This window comes from Ochlerotatus camptorhynchus, unplaced genomic scaffold (assembly GCF_037179485.1).
Source record: "Ochlerotatus camptorhynchus isolate MF236.1 unplaced genomic scaffold, CSIRO-AGI_Acam_v1.1 ptg000165l, whole genome shotgun sequence".
Taxonomy (NCBI): domain Eukaryota; kingdom Metazoa; phylum Arthropoda; class Insecta; order Diptera; family Culicidae; genus Ochlerotatus; species Ochlerotatus camptorhynchus.
In genome coordinates, this window is record NW_027040655.1 from 785,974 (window position 1) to 802,351 (window position 16,378).

General features: G+C 37.4%; 1 protein-coding gene across 1 annotated transcript in view; it reads left to right on the forward strand.

Moving 5' to 3' along the window:
- Window positions 1-15,875, forward strand: part of chm (chameau) — a 341,628-nt gene extending 325,753 nt beyond the window's left edge. Inside the window, exon 9 of the mRNA XM_065222306.1 lies at window positions 14,140-15,875. Within this exon, the coding sequence (XP_065078378.1) occupies window positions 14,140-14,259 (120 nt within the window). The 3' untranslated portion in view covers window positions 14,260-15,875. The remainder of the gene's footprint in view (window positions 1-14,139) is intronic.
- The last annotated feature ends 503 nt before the right edge of the window (window positions 15,876-16,378 follow it).

The following is a 16,378-nucleotide window of genomic DNA, read 5'->3' on the forward strand; positions in this document are numbered from 1 at the left end:
GGAAAAATTTCCTTTAAGTGATATTTGTTTTTTCGTCTAAATTGCAATCCTGGCCCACTGTGTGGGTTGGTCGTGTACTCGTCGGAAATCGGTGTACCACACCAATTAACCCTGAAGTAAAGAAATTGGGTTGTTAGTGGAATGCTTAAATAAAGCAGCAAAAAAGGTTATCTGCCATTTAATTCCACTTAATTATATTTGGTATCCATGACAGATGAGTATTTCGACAACACTGTGTAGTCTTCATCAATTAACCCTATTAATCAATTACCCTCCCTGATTAGGAGTAAAAGATGTTGGCTTAAAGCTTTCGGAATTGTATCGGATACTCTAATTTAGAGGGAACGGATGTCCAACGCCATTTTTCAACCCAATATGGTGATATCCTGTATCCAAAAAGTTCAGATACACTATGGACGATGAATAATAGCTTCCAGAGTTGAACAAGAATGTAGTTGTATTGGCATTTGGTTAAAAGCTTTAAAAACTGCATGGAGCACTTTTGAATAGTTGTTTGCATTTGCACTCACGATAACTTTCATAGCACCTCAGTTAAATGGATTGATAAGAGCTTAATAGAACGTGGAATAAAAGCATTATACTCCAAAAAGACTTCTTTTATGCCACACTATGTATTGACTTTAACACGATCATGAAAAAGAGTTTCAATGACTATCAGTGCACACATTATTCACTAAAAGTTGCTGACAAGCAGGTTGTACTGACACTTATACTAGTTATCTAATCAACTCTTATTGGAATAGTGCTTCCAGATATGTTTTATAAGTACACGCAAACCAAAAATCTATTACAATGAATGTTAGTTCCATTTCCTATCATCCTCTGTTCATGAACATCGCAACGAATGTTAGAAATTGACCGTGCAGGCGATGTAATGGTGTTTTGTCTTTTTTATTTCGTGTTCTATCTACGCTTTCGACTATACCAGTAAGCTTGTAGAACGACGCACACACTTGCCTCGAATCTCTCCAGCAGAAAAAGCATACGAAGTCGAGTATGCGAGAAAATGCGCTCCATGTTTGCTTTTAGGCTATCCATGTTCAGAAGCATGGAGAGAGCAGTGGAGATAGCACAGGTCTGATAATCGCAACGTTCGTGGTTCGAGTCCAGTCGGCTATCTGATTCCTATTTTTTCGACATAACACAGGCCTATAGACTTGGAGACATACTTCAAGTCTCCGCGTACATCGTACGGGTTAGGCAAAAATGTGCGTCTATCTTTAAAAAAAACTGTCGCATTAATGGCCCTTCGCTCATTTTCAACTTCAGTTCAATTTTCATACTGCCGTACTCTAACGGAACTATCCACCTACCCTCTTCTAAAGATCATTCTCTAGCAAATAAATCGTCACACTAAAGCTTCATGTTAGCATTTCCAACAAACTCTCATTTTATCTAGATAAACGCGTCATTGGGACGGTACTAATGGATATTTTTTGTCGCTATTGAAACTTTTGTCGATTGCTGAATTTATGTATGGGTCCAAATTACAATGAATGTTACTAAATTGTACTGGAAGTGTTAAGTCCTTGAGCGCTTATTTTTTGAATAAGGATACATCATGGTTCGTCGTATTGCCAAAGTCGTATTCCTTTATGGTCAACTTTTGAATGTCCGTATCACTTTGGTAATTCTCTTGGAATTCTTTTTAGGATTTCTTCGATATTTTCTCAATATTTCTTCAATTTGAATTTCTTCAATTTCTTTTCCGAATTTCCATTCTCTTGCTGGCGTAGTGAAATGCATAATGAAAGAGAGATGGCGTTTCTTTTGTTTTTGAGGACAATGAGAGTAAATATATTCATACAATGCGCTCTAATATACTTTGTGTGGTAGCTTATGAGTTATCGCATCGGAACAAACGTATTATTGATTTGTTCACCGTGCAATAATTGATATATATGATGTTTTCTGCTCGATAGAACGGAAACGGGCGATTACGACGAAGTAGCGCTCTACCCTCGGTACTTTTCCAACTTCAACTCGAAGGTTCCGTTACGAATGGTTTAAAAAAATCGTTTTCACTTTGTTTTGTTCAGGAGGCTCGCTAATATGAGACAATTCTCTTGCTGGTGTAAAAAAATGTAATATCGAGCACAAGTTTCATTCTATCACGTCGCTTATGCGCAACAGCAACAGCCGCAACATGTTCATGCTCATGTTCTACCCTCATCGAAAGGATCGTGACTTGATCAAGCAATAATAAAAAGTCGAAAGCAACTTGCACCCATTTATTGTACGCGCATGCATTGCGCAGCCTAATGGCTTTTAATGGTTCAATTTGATTCTGAAAAATCGATCAAATTATTCATCATTCAGTCACACTCTTATTGCGGCTCGGCGGCTTTGCAACAAAAAATAAAAAAATAAAAAAGTAAACGATATCTGGAGATATTTAGCGCGCGTGTACGACGAGGCTGGATGCATTGGAAATTTGCACGCCTCATTTTTCACGCTACTGGGCAGCAGGTTAAATTGCATCAAAGTGCAGAGTTGAGGGTACATATTTGTATTCCCGTGCGTAATTGTACGGTTGGTGCAAAAGTGCTCAGATGCACAGGCATTCGAAAAATTGTATGTTTCGCGAAAGTTTTTGCCAACATGCGTTGATGATCGTATGCTGTGTAGTCGTCTGAGTTGAGTTTTGTTGTTGTACCCAGTGCATTGAATTTCCGTGGGGTATGTTGGAAGGATAATAAAGTTGTCGGTGGTATAACTTCCTTGAATATTGAACAGTGAATAATAGCCTCGAATTTTTTGTTTAATGTACCAATTTTACAGGTGAAATTGAATCATATTTTTTAAGTAAACTTTATTTAATTTCATTTTCTCGGGCTGTCGGTACGAGAGCTATTCTATCACAATGATTAGCAATCCGTTCTAGTTTTTAAAATTGCCTTGATGCTGACGATGTGGTCGCTACGGGTTGAGGTGATATTGGTGGTACATACAGTGATGGCCCAATATTGTCAGCTCCCTTTTGAAAACCTTTTCCAATGTTCTAGGAAACCCATACGGTTTTCAGTGGTCTTATTGCACCAAAGAATACTTTGAACATCCATTTTTAAGATAAATTGAGAAAGATTTGGAATTACGATTATGTCGAATTATTGATAGATAGATGATTAGGCTGACAAAATCTGGTCATCTGGAACTTGGAACAACACTCGAAAAAAGTGCTGATGTCGCTCAACTTATTTAATCACAATAGCCTCTGCTGGTAATGATGGAACGATCGCGATGGCATTGGAAATTGACCCGTTGGTGACGCTGAAATCAATGCTTTTACTTTGAAGGCTTTATATCTCAAGTAACATTTTAAGTTTCATGAAATACTACAAAGCAACTATAAAACAACATTCATAAAACCTTGGTCAAAGCTATTTTGTCATTAATGCATCCACCATAACCTCATTAAGACTAGAATATGTCTTGTTGGCCCACCCTGGAGAAGGTTCAGAAGGATGTATTCTCGAAGCTCTTCAAGATTGATTTACTGCAAAAGGTTGTATGACGAACGCATTGAGAACCATTTGAAAGCTACAATAAAAGCTATTTAGCAACAATAAAAACCCTTTCCGAGCCGTTTCCCCTAGCCGCATGCTGAATCCACTAGGAAAGCATCAATCAAGATAGAAAAGGATTTATGAATCCGATCATATCAAAATAATTAAATTAGAAACTGATGGTATAAAAATCTTGTTGAATATCCTAATTTGGCACTAGTTTTAAGTGCCATATTAAATTTTATGTGAAATGTACGTGAAAACATAGAAAAAATTAAGTCCACCCTCGTTAAACGTCGATTTGACCAATTATTTAACATTGTAAAAAAAAAAAATATATTCTTCAGATCGAGCTTGGCCGAGATTTTTTTTATTACTTTCGCATTTAAATGTTTGCTCATTGCTAAATTTATAAAAAAATAGTTATATCTAAGGAAATATAGATTGAAAATCGAAGATTGTAAAACAAGCAAACTGATTGTAACATGGCGGTGGCATAAAAGTTGATTTTAATGGGTCATTTGTGAAAAAGTTGTTTTGCTTTCAAGAATTCCTTAACAAATTAATAAGGTTTTAAAATGGCTTTTATGAAGGAAACTTGCAGGCTGAATTTTATTTATCTAAAGCCATTTTGCTTGATCCTAACCCGTTCAGATTTATGGCAGCATTTATGGAGGCAAAGTCGCCTGCAAAAGTTAAACGTCAAAGTTTGTTTATCTTTCGATAGTTGCGCTGTGAGATCCAGGATTCTTCCAGGTGGTTTTCTCCCGATGGATTGGGAGCAGTTACTCAGATAATTTGCGATACTAGTTTTACAACATTTCACTTTTCGAACAGCTGGAAGCGCAATCGTTCCCGAAAAAGATCCCCTTCTTTCGGATGGTTACATAAGTGCACCATCCAATGATGCAGAGATGTACGGTTGAATGAAATTTTCGAAGAGTCTTTCGCCGAATAAAATCGCTGTGTTGGATCGGAGACCAGCTGATCTCCGCTAACTAACAGTTTCAGTGGTTTGCTGTCGGTTGTTATTTCGATTGTCATCGCAAGATCTGGAGAAGGCTGGTATGTTTTTCAACTTTAGAAAATGTTTTATGAGTTCGAGGGCCCGCTCACTTTACTCTTCTCCGACAGATGGTCAGCCGTTAGTGGTGTGCTGGTTCTTCTAAAGAAGTAAATTTATCTGAAATTGACTTGATTTTTTCATCCTACTTCGTCTATTTTTCGAGATTTCCTTGTCATAAATTTGGCATTTTTTAACTATGAGTAACCATCTTTTAAGCTCAATTTGTAAACAAAGTAATTGGGGAGTTAATGATGCTTTTTTAAAAGGCTAAAAAGCAACAATAAATGCTTTTTTCTCTCATGCAAAACCTAATTGTTTTATGGTTGCTTTTATAATGATAGAACACGTTTATAAAGTATTTTATCATGACATTAATAAACAATTGCTAATGACGTTTATGCTTGAATTACAGAACAGTTTTAAGGAGGGATTGATAACTGTTTTAAATTTATTTTTAAAACAAGGCAGTTTTTGACTTTCTTGCCAGACTATAAAAGGTTTTTAAAACAGCAAAAAGCTGAATTTCTAAGCAGGAATGTTTTACACTTTAAAATGCTATATTTAAACTAAATGGATTGTTCATTGCCGTTATAAACCATCATAAATCAGAGTGGATGCTAAATGGTTACTGAATTGTTACTTGGGATCGCTGTCCAGGTCCCGTAGAAATCACTGACATAGACGAAACTGACGAGCAATTACGATAGGAGCACTAGGATCTCGGGTCTCCCTTATGTTATGGCATGTTATAGTGAAACAAGTGGTCTCTTTTATTCGATTGATTATAAAGACGATCATGACCAACTGATGAGCACTGTTAAATGAGGGAAGATTTTAACACGAAAATCAGAACGTAAGACATATGTCATTTAATGATCATTTTTAACAGCTCATTTTCAATCATTAATGTATTCGATCAGAGATCATTTAAAAGCAATTGAACTCTGATGAGCTGATCGATTCTTAACTAAAATGAACCGTGGATCATTTACCCTGATCCGGAACTTTTGAACTTTCAATTGATACAATATGGAATAAGGGTGATGCTATTGCGATTGCTGAATCTTAAGGACAAAATAATAGAACCATGTTTTTTTCTGATCTCAAGTTATTTTTAATATCAAGAATATTTTTTTAAGTTTAACTCTTAAATTGAGTGTAAGAAAAAGATTTTTTTGTTCGAATCATACATATTTATTTATTTATTATTACTTAACATCAAAACATGAAAAGTACTTAAACTAAACATCAATAAATACATAGACAGTCTTCTCGTAAAAAAAAGGAACATTACTAGACAAACTAAACTGATCTAGAAAAAAAATTAACTAAACCTCCGGCGAAGCAGCTGGCGAGTCAGGTCAAAGTCAACTAGTGCGGAGAGAGACCCTATTGAAGAGTCTCTGTAAACCACCGATTGCGTCGAACATGCTATAATTAGTTCGCTGTATCGGGAGGCGCAGCATTGAATTATTCCGTAGGGCTCGGGGTTGAACATTGATGTCAACTTGCTCAAGGAGAACAGAGCAATCGGTGCGTCCTTGCAAAATATCCGCAATTAAAAAATTCCCTTGCTACATCGCTGCGGACCGACAGGGGCTCCAGATGGATCGTAGCTAGGCAATCGAAAGGGATCCGTCCACGGCAGTTTACGTAGCGCATATCTCAGCAACCGTCGCTGAACAGACTCAACTCTTTCGACACCGTTGTTGTAGTGAGGAGTCCAGACATCCGATCAGTTTTCTAATAAGGAGCGAGACAAGAAGCAGTACAGCGATTTAAGGCAGTAGATATCCGTGAAGTCTTCGCAAACCTGAGGATAAACCCAAGTATTCTGGAAGCTTTGTCGACGCCATACGAGATGTGCTGCTCGAAAGAGATTTGTGTATCCAGAATCACACCTAGGTCCTTAATTTGGCTGACGCGCTCAATTTTAGTGCCTAACAAAACATATTTGAACATTTTTTTATTATTATTTATTTATTTGATATGGCTCAACCGAATCAACTTTCCAGAGCCGACGATTCATGTTCACCATACAATACATCTTAAAACTATAGTCAAACGGTACAACACAATAAACATTTTTTCGTCCGCTATCCAATAAGCCTCCTTCAACAGAACGGAAGCCGCTTCCAGTGGTTTCATTGTATGGCAGATTCGCCAACGGGGAGCAGAGCGCTTCAATTGCAACAATGGACGCAAAACGTGGTCAGCACTCACACATTCATCACGAAACGGTTGCTTTCCAAAGACGTATCGACTGAAAGAACTGCTGATGAAGAACAATGAGGAGAACCACACAATGGTTGCTGCCGAGTAAACAGACGATTGCGTGACACACATTGAGAGTGCTCTGCTTCTGTCGACAGCCGAGTGAACACTGAACCTTGAACATAATAGTCTATCTAGCGCGAAAAAGAGATTACCGAGCATTTAGACGGGTTAACCTTCATACGATTCAGAATACACCAATTGGCAAATGCATTTAGCTGACGTTGCAGGAAGTAACAGTCTTCAGTTGAGTGAATTCGAAGGAAGAGTTTAAGGTAATTTGCGTATGATAATCTTGGTCCCTCGATTACCAGATTCACGTCCTTTAAGTAAATCAGGAAAAATAGTGGTCCCAGGTGACTACCCTAGGGTATGCCGGACATGACAGCCATACGGGACTGGTGATCACCAATGGCAACAGTAAAATAGCGATCGGTGAGGTACGACTGAAACCTGGCTGAAAGGGCAGCCGTGGATACCAAGCCTGTCTAGTTTTGCGATTCAATTTATCGAAGGCAGCAGATAAGTTAGTATAAATGACATCCGTCTGAGCACGATCCGACATACTGTTAGATATGTAGGAAGCAAGGGCACACCCAAGTAACACATAAAACATCTTTTTGAAAAAGAATTAGAACGGCTTATTGTATAAATGTATTATAAGAGATGCAGAAAACATCCCACGTTATATATGAGGCTTAAAGATGTTTTCTTCATACTTCTTTCATTCAACTTTTTCCAAAATAGTTTTCTTTTGCTTTTATCTTAAAATGTTATTTGAACGTGCATCTTACTGTTTTAATACTACTATAAAACTTGTCGTATACAAAATCAATCCAGATTGACGTAAACATTGACGGTGCCATTGAGCCGGGCTGTCTCTTCATGCAGTGATTGACAGTTTCTTATGATGTATTCGGAGGTTTGTTATAAAGAAAGTTGAAAATACTTTTTTATGACATCTCATAAACTAATACAACTGAAAATGTGCAGGTTGTCTTATAAGGAGTTGAAAATACGTTTAAATAACATTCTGGCAATTAGATGTACGCTTTGCTACTAACAAAACGTCTTCATGACGGATCGAAAGCGTGTTGAACGAGAAAATAATTTTCATGCCATTGGCAAGAACATGATAGATACTTATAACAAACTTTTCATCAAGCAGTGTTGATCTAGTTAGGTAGTAACAAGTCTACCACTCCAAGGACCAGTGATCGAATCCCATGCTCAAGTTTTTTTTTATTGTTTTTTTTTTTCGCTGGTTTTTATGATGTTTCCAAAACATGTTATAAGACCAGTATTTAGTTGTATAAGCTCCGCGTCTTGCGCTTTTTAGGTTATATAAATGTATTAAATGATGTATATTAAAGTATTAGTGATTCTTTGCGTTAGTCTTTACAAAGTATTTGCAACTTCTTTATGACAAGCCGTGTTGCTTGGGCAGCAAGTTAGTGGCAGTGGAGTGACCAGCCATGAAACTATGCTGATCAATACTAATAACGTCTGTATCACATAACATATGTGGAACTCGATAATCAAAAATCGACCCCATTTCAGTGTTTTCAAGTGGTATAGAGGGACATCGATCTGTCAAATTGATTATACCAGCTGTAACATGAGAAAGGGGATCATGGGGGTACTCAATTCTATTAAAATAATTATAGCGTGGTTTATAATTCTCTGTCTTCTTAGAACTTTTGAACTTATGTCTTGGTTTTTCCTTAACTATTTACGTCCTTTATTTATAACTATATAGCTAGCTCCTCACCTCGCGTCACACAGCAAACAAATATATTAACGATTGCAATCAAAAAAGTATGATTTTTTCGCCAATTTTGTATGCAATGACCTGCCACCCAACGATTAATCCTGAAATGTCATTGTAAACCAGACGTATTGTTTTTCTGTAGTTATGGCAAAAAAGTGGGGAAACTCCACGCCAAATCTTTTGTATACTTAGAAGAAACTTTTTTTTAAATGTTTGGAGCCTATTGCATCAACCTTTGATTTCATTTTGGATTCGTAGGAGGAAAAATACGACCCCGCAAATTAGGAGTTGACTGCATACATTTTGAAGTCCAAAGAGAAGCAGCATCATTTTGCAACAAGTGTCCCGGTTTATGCGGAAACTATGCAGTGTTTTGAGCTGACCATCGTTCCATTCGCAAGAATTTCGCAATCAGACGATAAATCAAATCGAGTGCTTATCAATACCTGTAATACCCAAGGATTCAATCCTCCATATGCTTCTAAGCTGCGGCCGAGGCTGCGACCAATTGAAAATGTTTTGAGCAAAAGATCTACTCCAATTATGATGCACTAAAAACGTTTAAAGATTGATCGAAAAGGCAAAGGAAGGGCGTTCCTAGCAAACTTTTTTCGATCACTATGGCTAAGGTCCCAACCTGGGGCTCCCAACTAGCTATCTCAAAGTTAACAGGAACGGCTATTACAGATGAACTAGCCTTCAGCTAAAAATCTCTCAAATAAAGATTAAAAAAAGGAACGGCTTTATTTTCTAGCAACAATAAGCACGATTTACAAACGAAAGTTTGAATCTATTTTACATAGGATAAGTGTACCAGTATTGGCACTAGTGGTCCTGTTTTTGGCCCTAGTGTCATATTTGAAATAAATTTTAATGGCTTTATTTGCCAAAACATTTGTTCTTCCTTTGTATCGAAACAAATTTAGAAAGAATGTTAAAATGTGAAATTTAAGATAAGGTCAATTTGACGACCACTAGGGCCTAAAACTGGTGCACATATCCTAGTTATGTTTCTAGATTTCTTAGAAAAATTTCAACTTTTTATAAATGTCAACATAATATTTCATAACATTCATAAGTTGATTTACTAATAGCATGTTTAATTACCCCTATTCAACGCAAACATAAAATCTTCGAATTGTTTGCATTCAATCACATTCAACTATCGCAATTTACGCAATGAATCGAATAGAATTCAATCAGGTCAAACAGACTAAGAAATATTGCATCTGTAAATATGCAATATTACTGGTTAATAACGCTCTTGATTGGCTTCTGACTGGCTTGAAAATGCTAGTTAAAAAAAAAAAACTTTGATAAGCCCCCTGTAGAGCTGGTCGAAAAAAGAATGGCCGCATTATCCGATGTCAATCATACAAGGACTGCAGCAGCAGGCAGCTTGCTGGTGTTAGAAGCAGAAATGTTGCAAACATTGTTACGCAAGCGAATGACGACGTTACGTCAGCACAACATTCCATACTGCGAACAGCAGAGTGACATCACAGGCAACAGCTGTTTCGTGTGAAAAGATAAACTCTTAGGTGAAATACGAACACCACCTTCCACATTCAACTGTGTAATACCAATAAGTCAGTTGGGCCAGACCTTGTATGATTGACATCACATTACCCTGACAATTTACAATTCGCCTTCACTCTATATCTGTTTACTCTTATGGTAAAATCCCATCCGCAGTCGTCAGTCTGTGCGTGAAACCTGGTGAACATTTCCTTACTATCAAGGTTTGTATGAAGAGATTGCTGGTTCTATGGTGGAGTGAAGAGATAAGACAAAGTCCGCTAGATTTCATGCACATATTTTCAGATGCTTATGGGATTTTACCAAGGAGGAGTTGCAGGGTCGTCGTCAACGTCAATGCTTACTGAGCATGCAACCATATATCTGCTTTTCTTTCATAAGAGCTAATGTCGCAAACGTAAACTTTTTCTGCGAATTTCCCGATAATGAAAATCCACTCGAGTCAACTAAAAGTAAACTGCGTAAAGGGAGACTCCCCCTATCCGATGGAATTGGTGGCTTACATGGAATGACTTTGAACTACAAGAAATATACGAAAGAAGCCATTGTTTACGTTTTCGACATTGGTCCTTATGAACGCACAGTGTCGATATCACGACAATTCTGTTTTGACAGATCGATGACCAACTATACCAGTTATACCACTGAGGCAACACAAAAAAGGGGTCAACTTTTAGAAAGTTAATTTGCATGCAGTTCCACATATGTTATGTGTCTGTATCCACATTATTCCGGACACCTTCAAATCTCTTTAATTTTTGAAACATTGCATGTAGGAGTGAAACATTTCGCTGAGGTATAGCAGGGAGTCATTGGTGAAAAAGACTATGATTGGTGTTTACATTCCATGTTAAGTGTTCAAGATGGCGACGGATGAAAAACACGTGTGCGAGCGGATTTTGTACGGACGTAATGCAAATCCTGACTTGTCAATACGGGGACTTGCAAAAAATTGGATTTACTTAAATCCACTGTTCACGACCGCTCAAATCATTTTCGGAACGTTTGACGGTCGAGAGGAAACCGAGAAGTGATACAATCATTGGATGTGCTGATCCTGTATTGAACCTAAAGGTGAAGAGGAATCTCTCTGTTCGAACGGTGGCTTGTAAAATAGGAATGTCACCTGGTTTTGTCTAAAAATCAAAACAGCGTTTGGAGCTGAAGTCGTATAAAGTAAAAACAGTTCCAAATCGCAACGACAAACAGAATTTGACAGCAAAATCATGGGCTCGACGTGTTTGTACTGCGAATATTTAACGAAGTTTTCATGGACATTGAAACTTATGTCCTGGAGGATTTAAAGCAGCTTCCAGGACTGGCTTTCTATTCTGCTATGGCCAAAAATGCTACAGCTGATTATTTCGATCAACTAGCTGTTCGCGCGTGTTGATTGTCACCGAATACACCACTTCCTTTATGCACCCCATAAAAAAGAAGTCCATGGGAGTCATATCCCTATTCCTTGGGGGCCAAGCAATTGGCCCATTCCGCCCGATCCACGGTTCCCGATAGTTGGCGTTCAGAAAATGTCTTACCGCATTTGTGGAATGAGATGGGGCTCCGTCCTGTTGAAACACCAAGCGCCGTCTCACAGCAAGTGGGACATCCTCCAGCAGGGTTGGAAGCTCGTTTTCTAGAAATTCCAAATACTTCGCTCGAAAGATACAAGAGAAGTTGAATAATATTATCCTTGTGGAAGAGACCGGAAGGAGGTTCAGATACTGCATCCAAGAAAATGGAGGACACATAGAGCAACTATTGAAATAAATTTATGAAAGAAACGAAGATCAGTACTTCAATTTGATTAATCATTGGAAAATACCCAATCAGTTCAATAAACTGATCTACATTGGTATCGAGAAAAAAACAAAACATTTTAAAATTTCGTCATGCGTTCAATTGAACCTTCAGCAGCATTGTTTTTCTTGTCACACTTTTCATACCGTCACTACGAATGGCGATCAAGTGTGCTATGCGCGCTGCAAACAGACGTCAACAGCAACACACGGTGGGGTTGAATTCGTGTTTTACACGACAGTAAATTAACGAGCCAACATGGGGTTTTTAGTACGAAATTCCGACAAAAACAAGATAGAAAATTGATGTCAAAGAGAGAGTTGTAAAGCGCATTGAGAGGCATCTTTTGGTTTGATAAAACAAAACACTTTATTACGCATTTTTTTAAATAATAAGGGAAAACCCGTAGGAAAACACAAGCTGTAGACTCGTTTATCCCTAAAATGTGTCTAATTGCAGCTTACTTAAAGTAGAAATAACACTATTAAGTAGGAACTATCTAATGGAGGCAAGAGTTTTGTGCTAAATGGTATAGTTTTTGTGTTATAGCCAATTTATGACAAACAGAAAAAGTTCAATAACTCAGTAATCTTTGAGATTTGATCATATGCGTAGAACAATTTTTTACTTCAAATATGATCTTCTATCCCCCTTTAAATTCTTTTCACTAAGGAACCGAACACCCTATATATATAATAATTTATATTTTATCATGCAATATTTAATGTACATACAATTTATAGGAAAATGAAAAATATAAAAAATAAATAAATATGTTTTACAAAACATTGTTGTCAATTTGACAGAAGTTTGATTGGCTGGAAAATTCAGAAGCATTGCTGGAAAGTTTGCTAATCTTGCATCAAGTCTAAAATCAAAAAAAAAATTCTGATTTTCAGCGATTTTATTTTGGTGTTTTGCGATATTTGGCCCGTGAATTAAAAACGTTGGGCAGGCCCGTAGAGGCAGGTGGCATCAAATTGATCTAGGTACATTTCTACCGAATACCATCCAGCTGACGGATTCACGAAAGCATTGGCTAAGTAGAAGCATTGGCAGCATAGTAATGATCTTGATCTTAGTATAAAAGTAAATGTAGGGGCAAACGCCTAACGTGATGAATTGCAACATTGCCTGTAGGCATAGGGCTTTGAGCACATTCCTTGTATCTACCGCAAATCTCAAGTTGCATCGGAAAGTGTTTACTATCGCTATTATAAAGCACTCAACGCGCAGGCTGTAATCAACCTAGTATGAGAAGCGTGATGCCTACGGACAACTTTATTTATGAAAATTATTTTACCATTCGACTGATTACACATTTCAAGTACGATTTTTTGTTTTGTTTTATTTGCTAAGCCTTACAATTATTCCCGGGTGGCAAAACACTTGTTCGTGATAAAATCGTCCAGACGGAATACAAAATGACAACGATTTACGTGTCCCGAGCAGCCAGCAGCCCGAAGACTCATGAAAATGATCCGGCTCCTTGTGGAAAGCCGGAACAGAGTGAATGAACCGCTCCATTACCAATTCGTTTTGTTTCGTTTCGTTTCGTTTGAAATTAAATGGCAATTATCGACCGACCACGACGAGTGAGTCGGTGTACTTTAAATGTGGATCTCGAGCATGAATTCGAACGTGGAACCCGTCAATCAAGGTTGGCTTCAACCTGCCGTACGGTAGCGGGAAAATGCTTAGGATTCGGGCTTCTCGTGACCAAAGTTGCGTGAGTATGTCCTTTCGGGCGTTAATTCAATTATCAGCACCTCTTCGGAATTGATCGAGATTAGCGAGAAGTTCCCAAATTTTGATGGAAAAATTATAAGAGAACCAATTTTGCCGCATGCAATTGGTCTGTTGTCTCTGCTAAGCAGAGCATACACAATTTATGAAATGCAATGGGTTGAATTTCAACTGTAGAAACTCAAAATTGGTGCAAACCGAATCGATGACTGACGGTAGAAATGGTAGTATAATGGCAAAATGGCGTGATCAAGGAGGAAGGTGCGAACCGTGCATATGATCATTAGCAGCCTGGTAATGAACTAGGGATTTGAAAATTAGCCATTTTTGCGAAGTCATTTTTTTTTCAATCAAACAGACGATCATGTCCTCCTCGAATGTGTGTATGCTGATAACTATCATCTTTATCTTTTCAGGACGTCCTCGAGGAGTACGAGGAACGAGTCAAACGGCGAGGCAACATGCCCAAGATCGATCGCAGCTGCCTCAAGTGGACACCGTTCGTTGCACCGACTCCATCGACGCCGACCTCCTAGCGCCAGTCGTACCATCATCATCATCATCACCATCATCACCACCACCATCCTTATCATCATCATTACCAGCAGCAACAGCAGCAGCATCAGCAGCAGCAACAGCAGCAGCAGCATCAGTATAACAATCATTACCATCCCTACAACAACCATCAACATAATAATATTAACAACAACAACAATAGTTACGGGGCCAACTATAACTATATGGCGAGCGTTTTACAGTGATGCGGAAATAGTTAAGCCTGGCGCCTACCTTTGATGTTTTGACGTGTGTTTCGATGAAAGATGTGTGTTGAATGGAAGATGAATTTTCTATCTGATATTTAGTACTGACATATATATGGTTTAAGCGTGAGTAAATGAAAAAAATAGGCATAAGTTACACGGATATAGTATTAGTGCATTTATAAATAGATTGTACAAATTTAGTAGGAGTTTTAGGCATATTTTGTTGTCTTATGAATGTAAAAAAATCGTCTTCTGTTTATGATCTTGTTACCATTTTTTTTCGTTTAAATTTTGTTTAATGTATATTTTAATTTAGCACAACCGATTTAACGGTTGGAAGGTTGTTTTTTTTTTTTCAATTTAATTAACTTGAATTGTATTATATTTTAACGTGGATAACATCAACACTCATGGATGGATATCTTGTAAAATTAAGACATTGGATATGTATCATATAGGAAATTGAACGAGCAACAGTAGTTATCAGTTTTTAATCTATCAGTAACTAATTTAATTGACGATAGCATATAAACCCACAGAGTACTCCCACACGAGAAATGTAAGATTCTCTTCAAGTATTGTATAAAAGATATGTGGAAAATGTAATACATCATTGCATTTGAAGATTCTTTAAACCGGACGTCGAAAGACATATCGAAAAAAAAAAAAAATTATATGATTAATGTTAGCAAATGATATGACTTCAGCTGATGATTAATGTTAGCATATGATATGACCAACGCAGAAATTCGTTTTATGAAGGTTTTGTTCGGATAACTTGATCCTATACATATTTATTTCTCTCAACAGACATGCTAGTGATCAGTAGATCCCATTTGTGATCTTAACTCTAACAATTATTCGATTGAAAGTACGTTGCAATGGGGGGTTTCATCCGGTAATTTTGCCGTATTTTAATTTCAAAATAATTTCTAAAAAACCCAAATGTGGTTAAAAGTGAGTAGGAGTGATAAATAAAGTAAGCTATGTCAATTGGGTCTGCTTTGCTTCAAATTTTGGAACTCACGAACCGATTACCGAAATTATCTGATAGATTTGATTTCAATATAAAAATACGAACAGCCCCTAGTTGCAATCCGATGATGCCAACTCTTATGAGGAGAATCCTAGAGGAGAACTATTTCCATTACTCAGAAAAGTACCTGATTCTGGATGAAGAAAAAGATGAATAGGCTTATCCGTCAGTTAGAGTAGATTAGTGACAAGGGATTTTGTGGCCACTAGACGGATCTTCAAGGTGTCCATGCGAATCAAATGACCAGTGACAGGCCAAATAGGATAACAAAATAACAATTTAAGTCCCTACCTTCTCCGATTTGCATGAAAATTAGCAAAATTATGTGTTATGGAATGATTTTTTGCAAAAATTCGACCATTTTGGATTTGTATTTTCTTCAAAATGGCGCCTCTGACATTTTTCAATGAGTGCAGAACTAAATCGTCACTTCTGATCGAAATGACGTCTGAGACAAAGTTGTTGTGAAAAGTGAAGTAATTCTTGGAAAATATACTCGGTAATTTTTTTAATTAATTTTGAATAAAAATGATGTGTTAGCCGTTATAATAATTTTCACATGCATTGAGTATATGTTCTTTAAGGTACGAGGTAGGGTAGAACAGTACATAACGACCCCCGGGGTAAGACGCACTTTTTCATTTTATTTTGAGTTTTTCTTGGAATTTTTAATCTAATTCTAGGATTTTGTAGGATTTTGAGTTCAGATGCTATGCTAGAAGTGCTGCTTGATAAGACAACAAAAAAGTTACGTAAAAGCCATGAAAAACACAAATGAAAGTCAGCTGGTGCGTTCTGCCCAGGGGGTGCGTTGTATACCATTCTCCCCTACCTAATTTTGTTCACGCTAAAAAT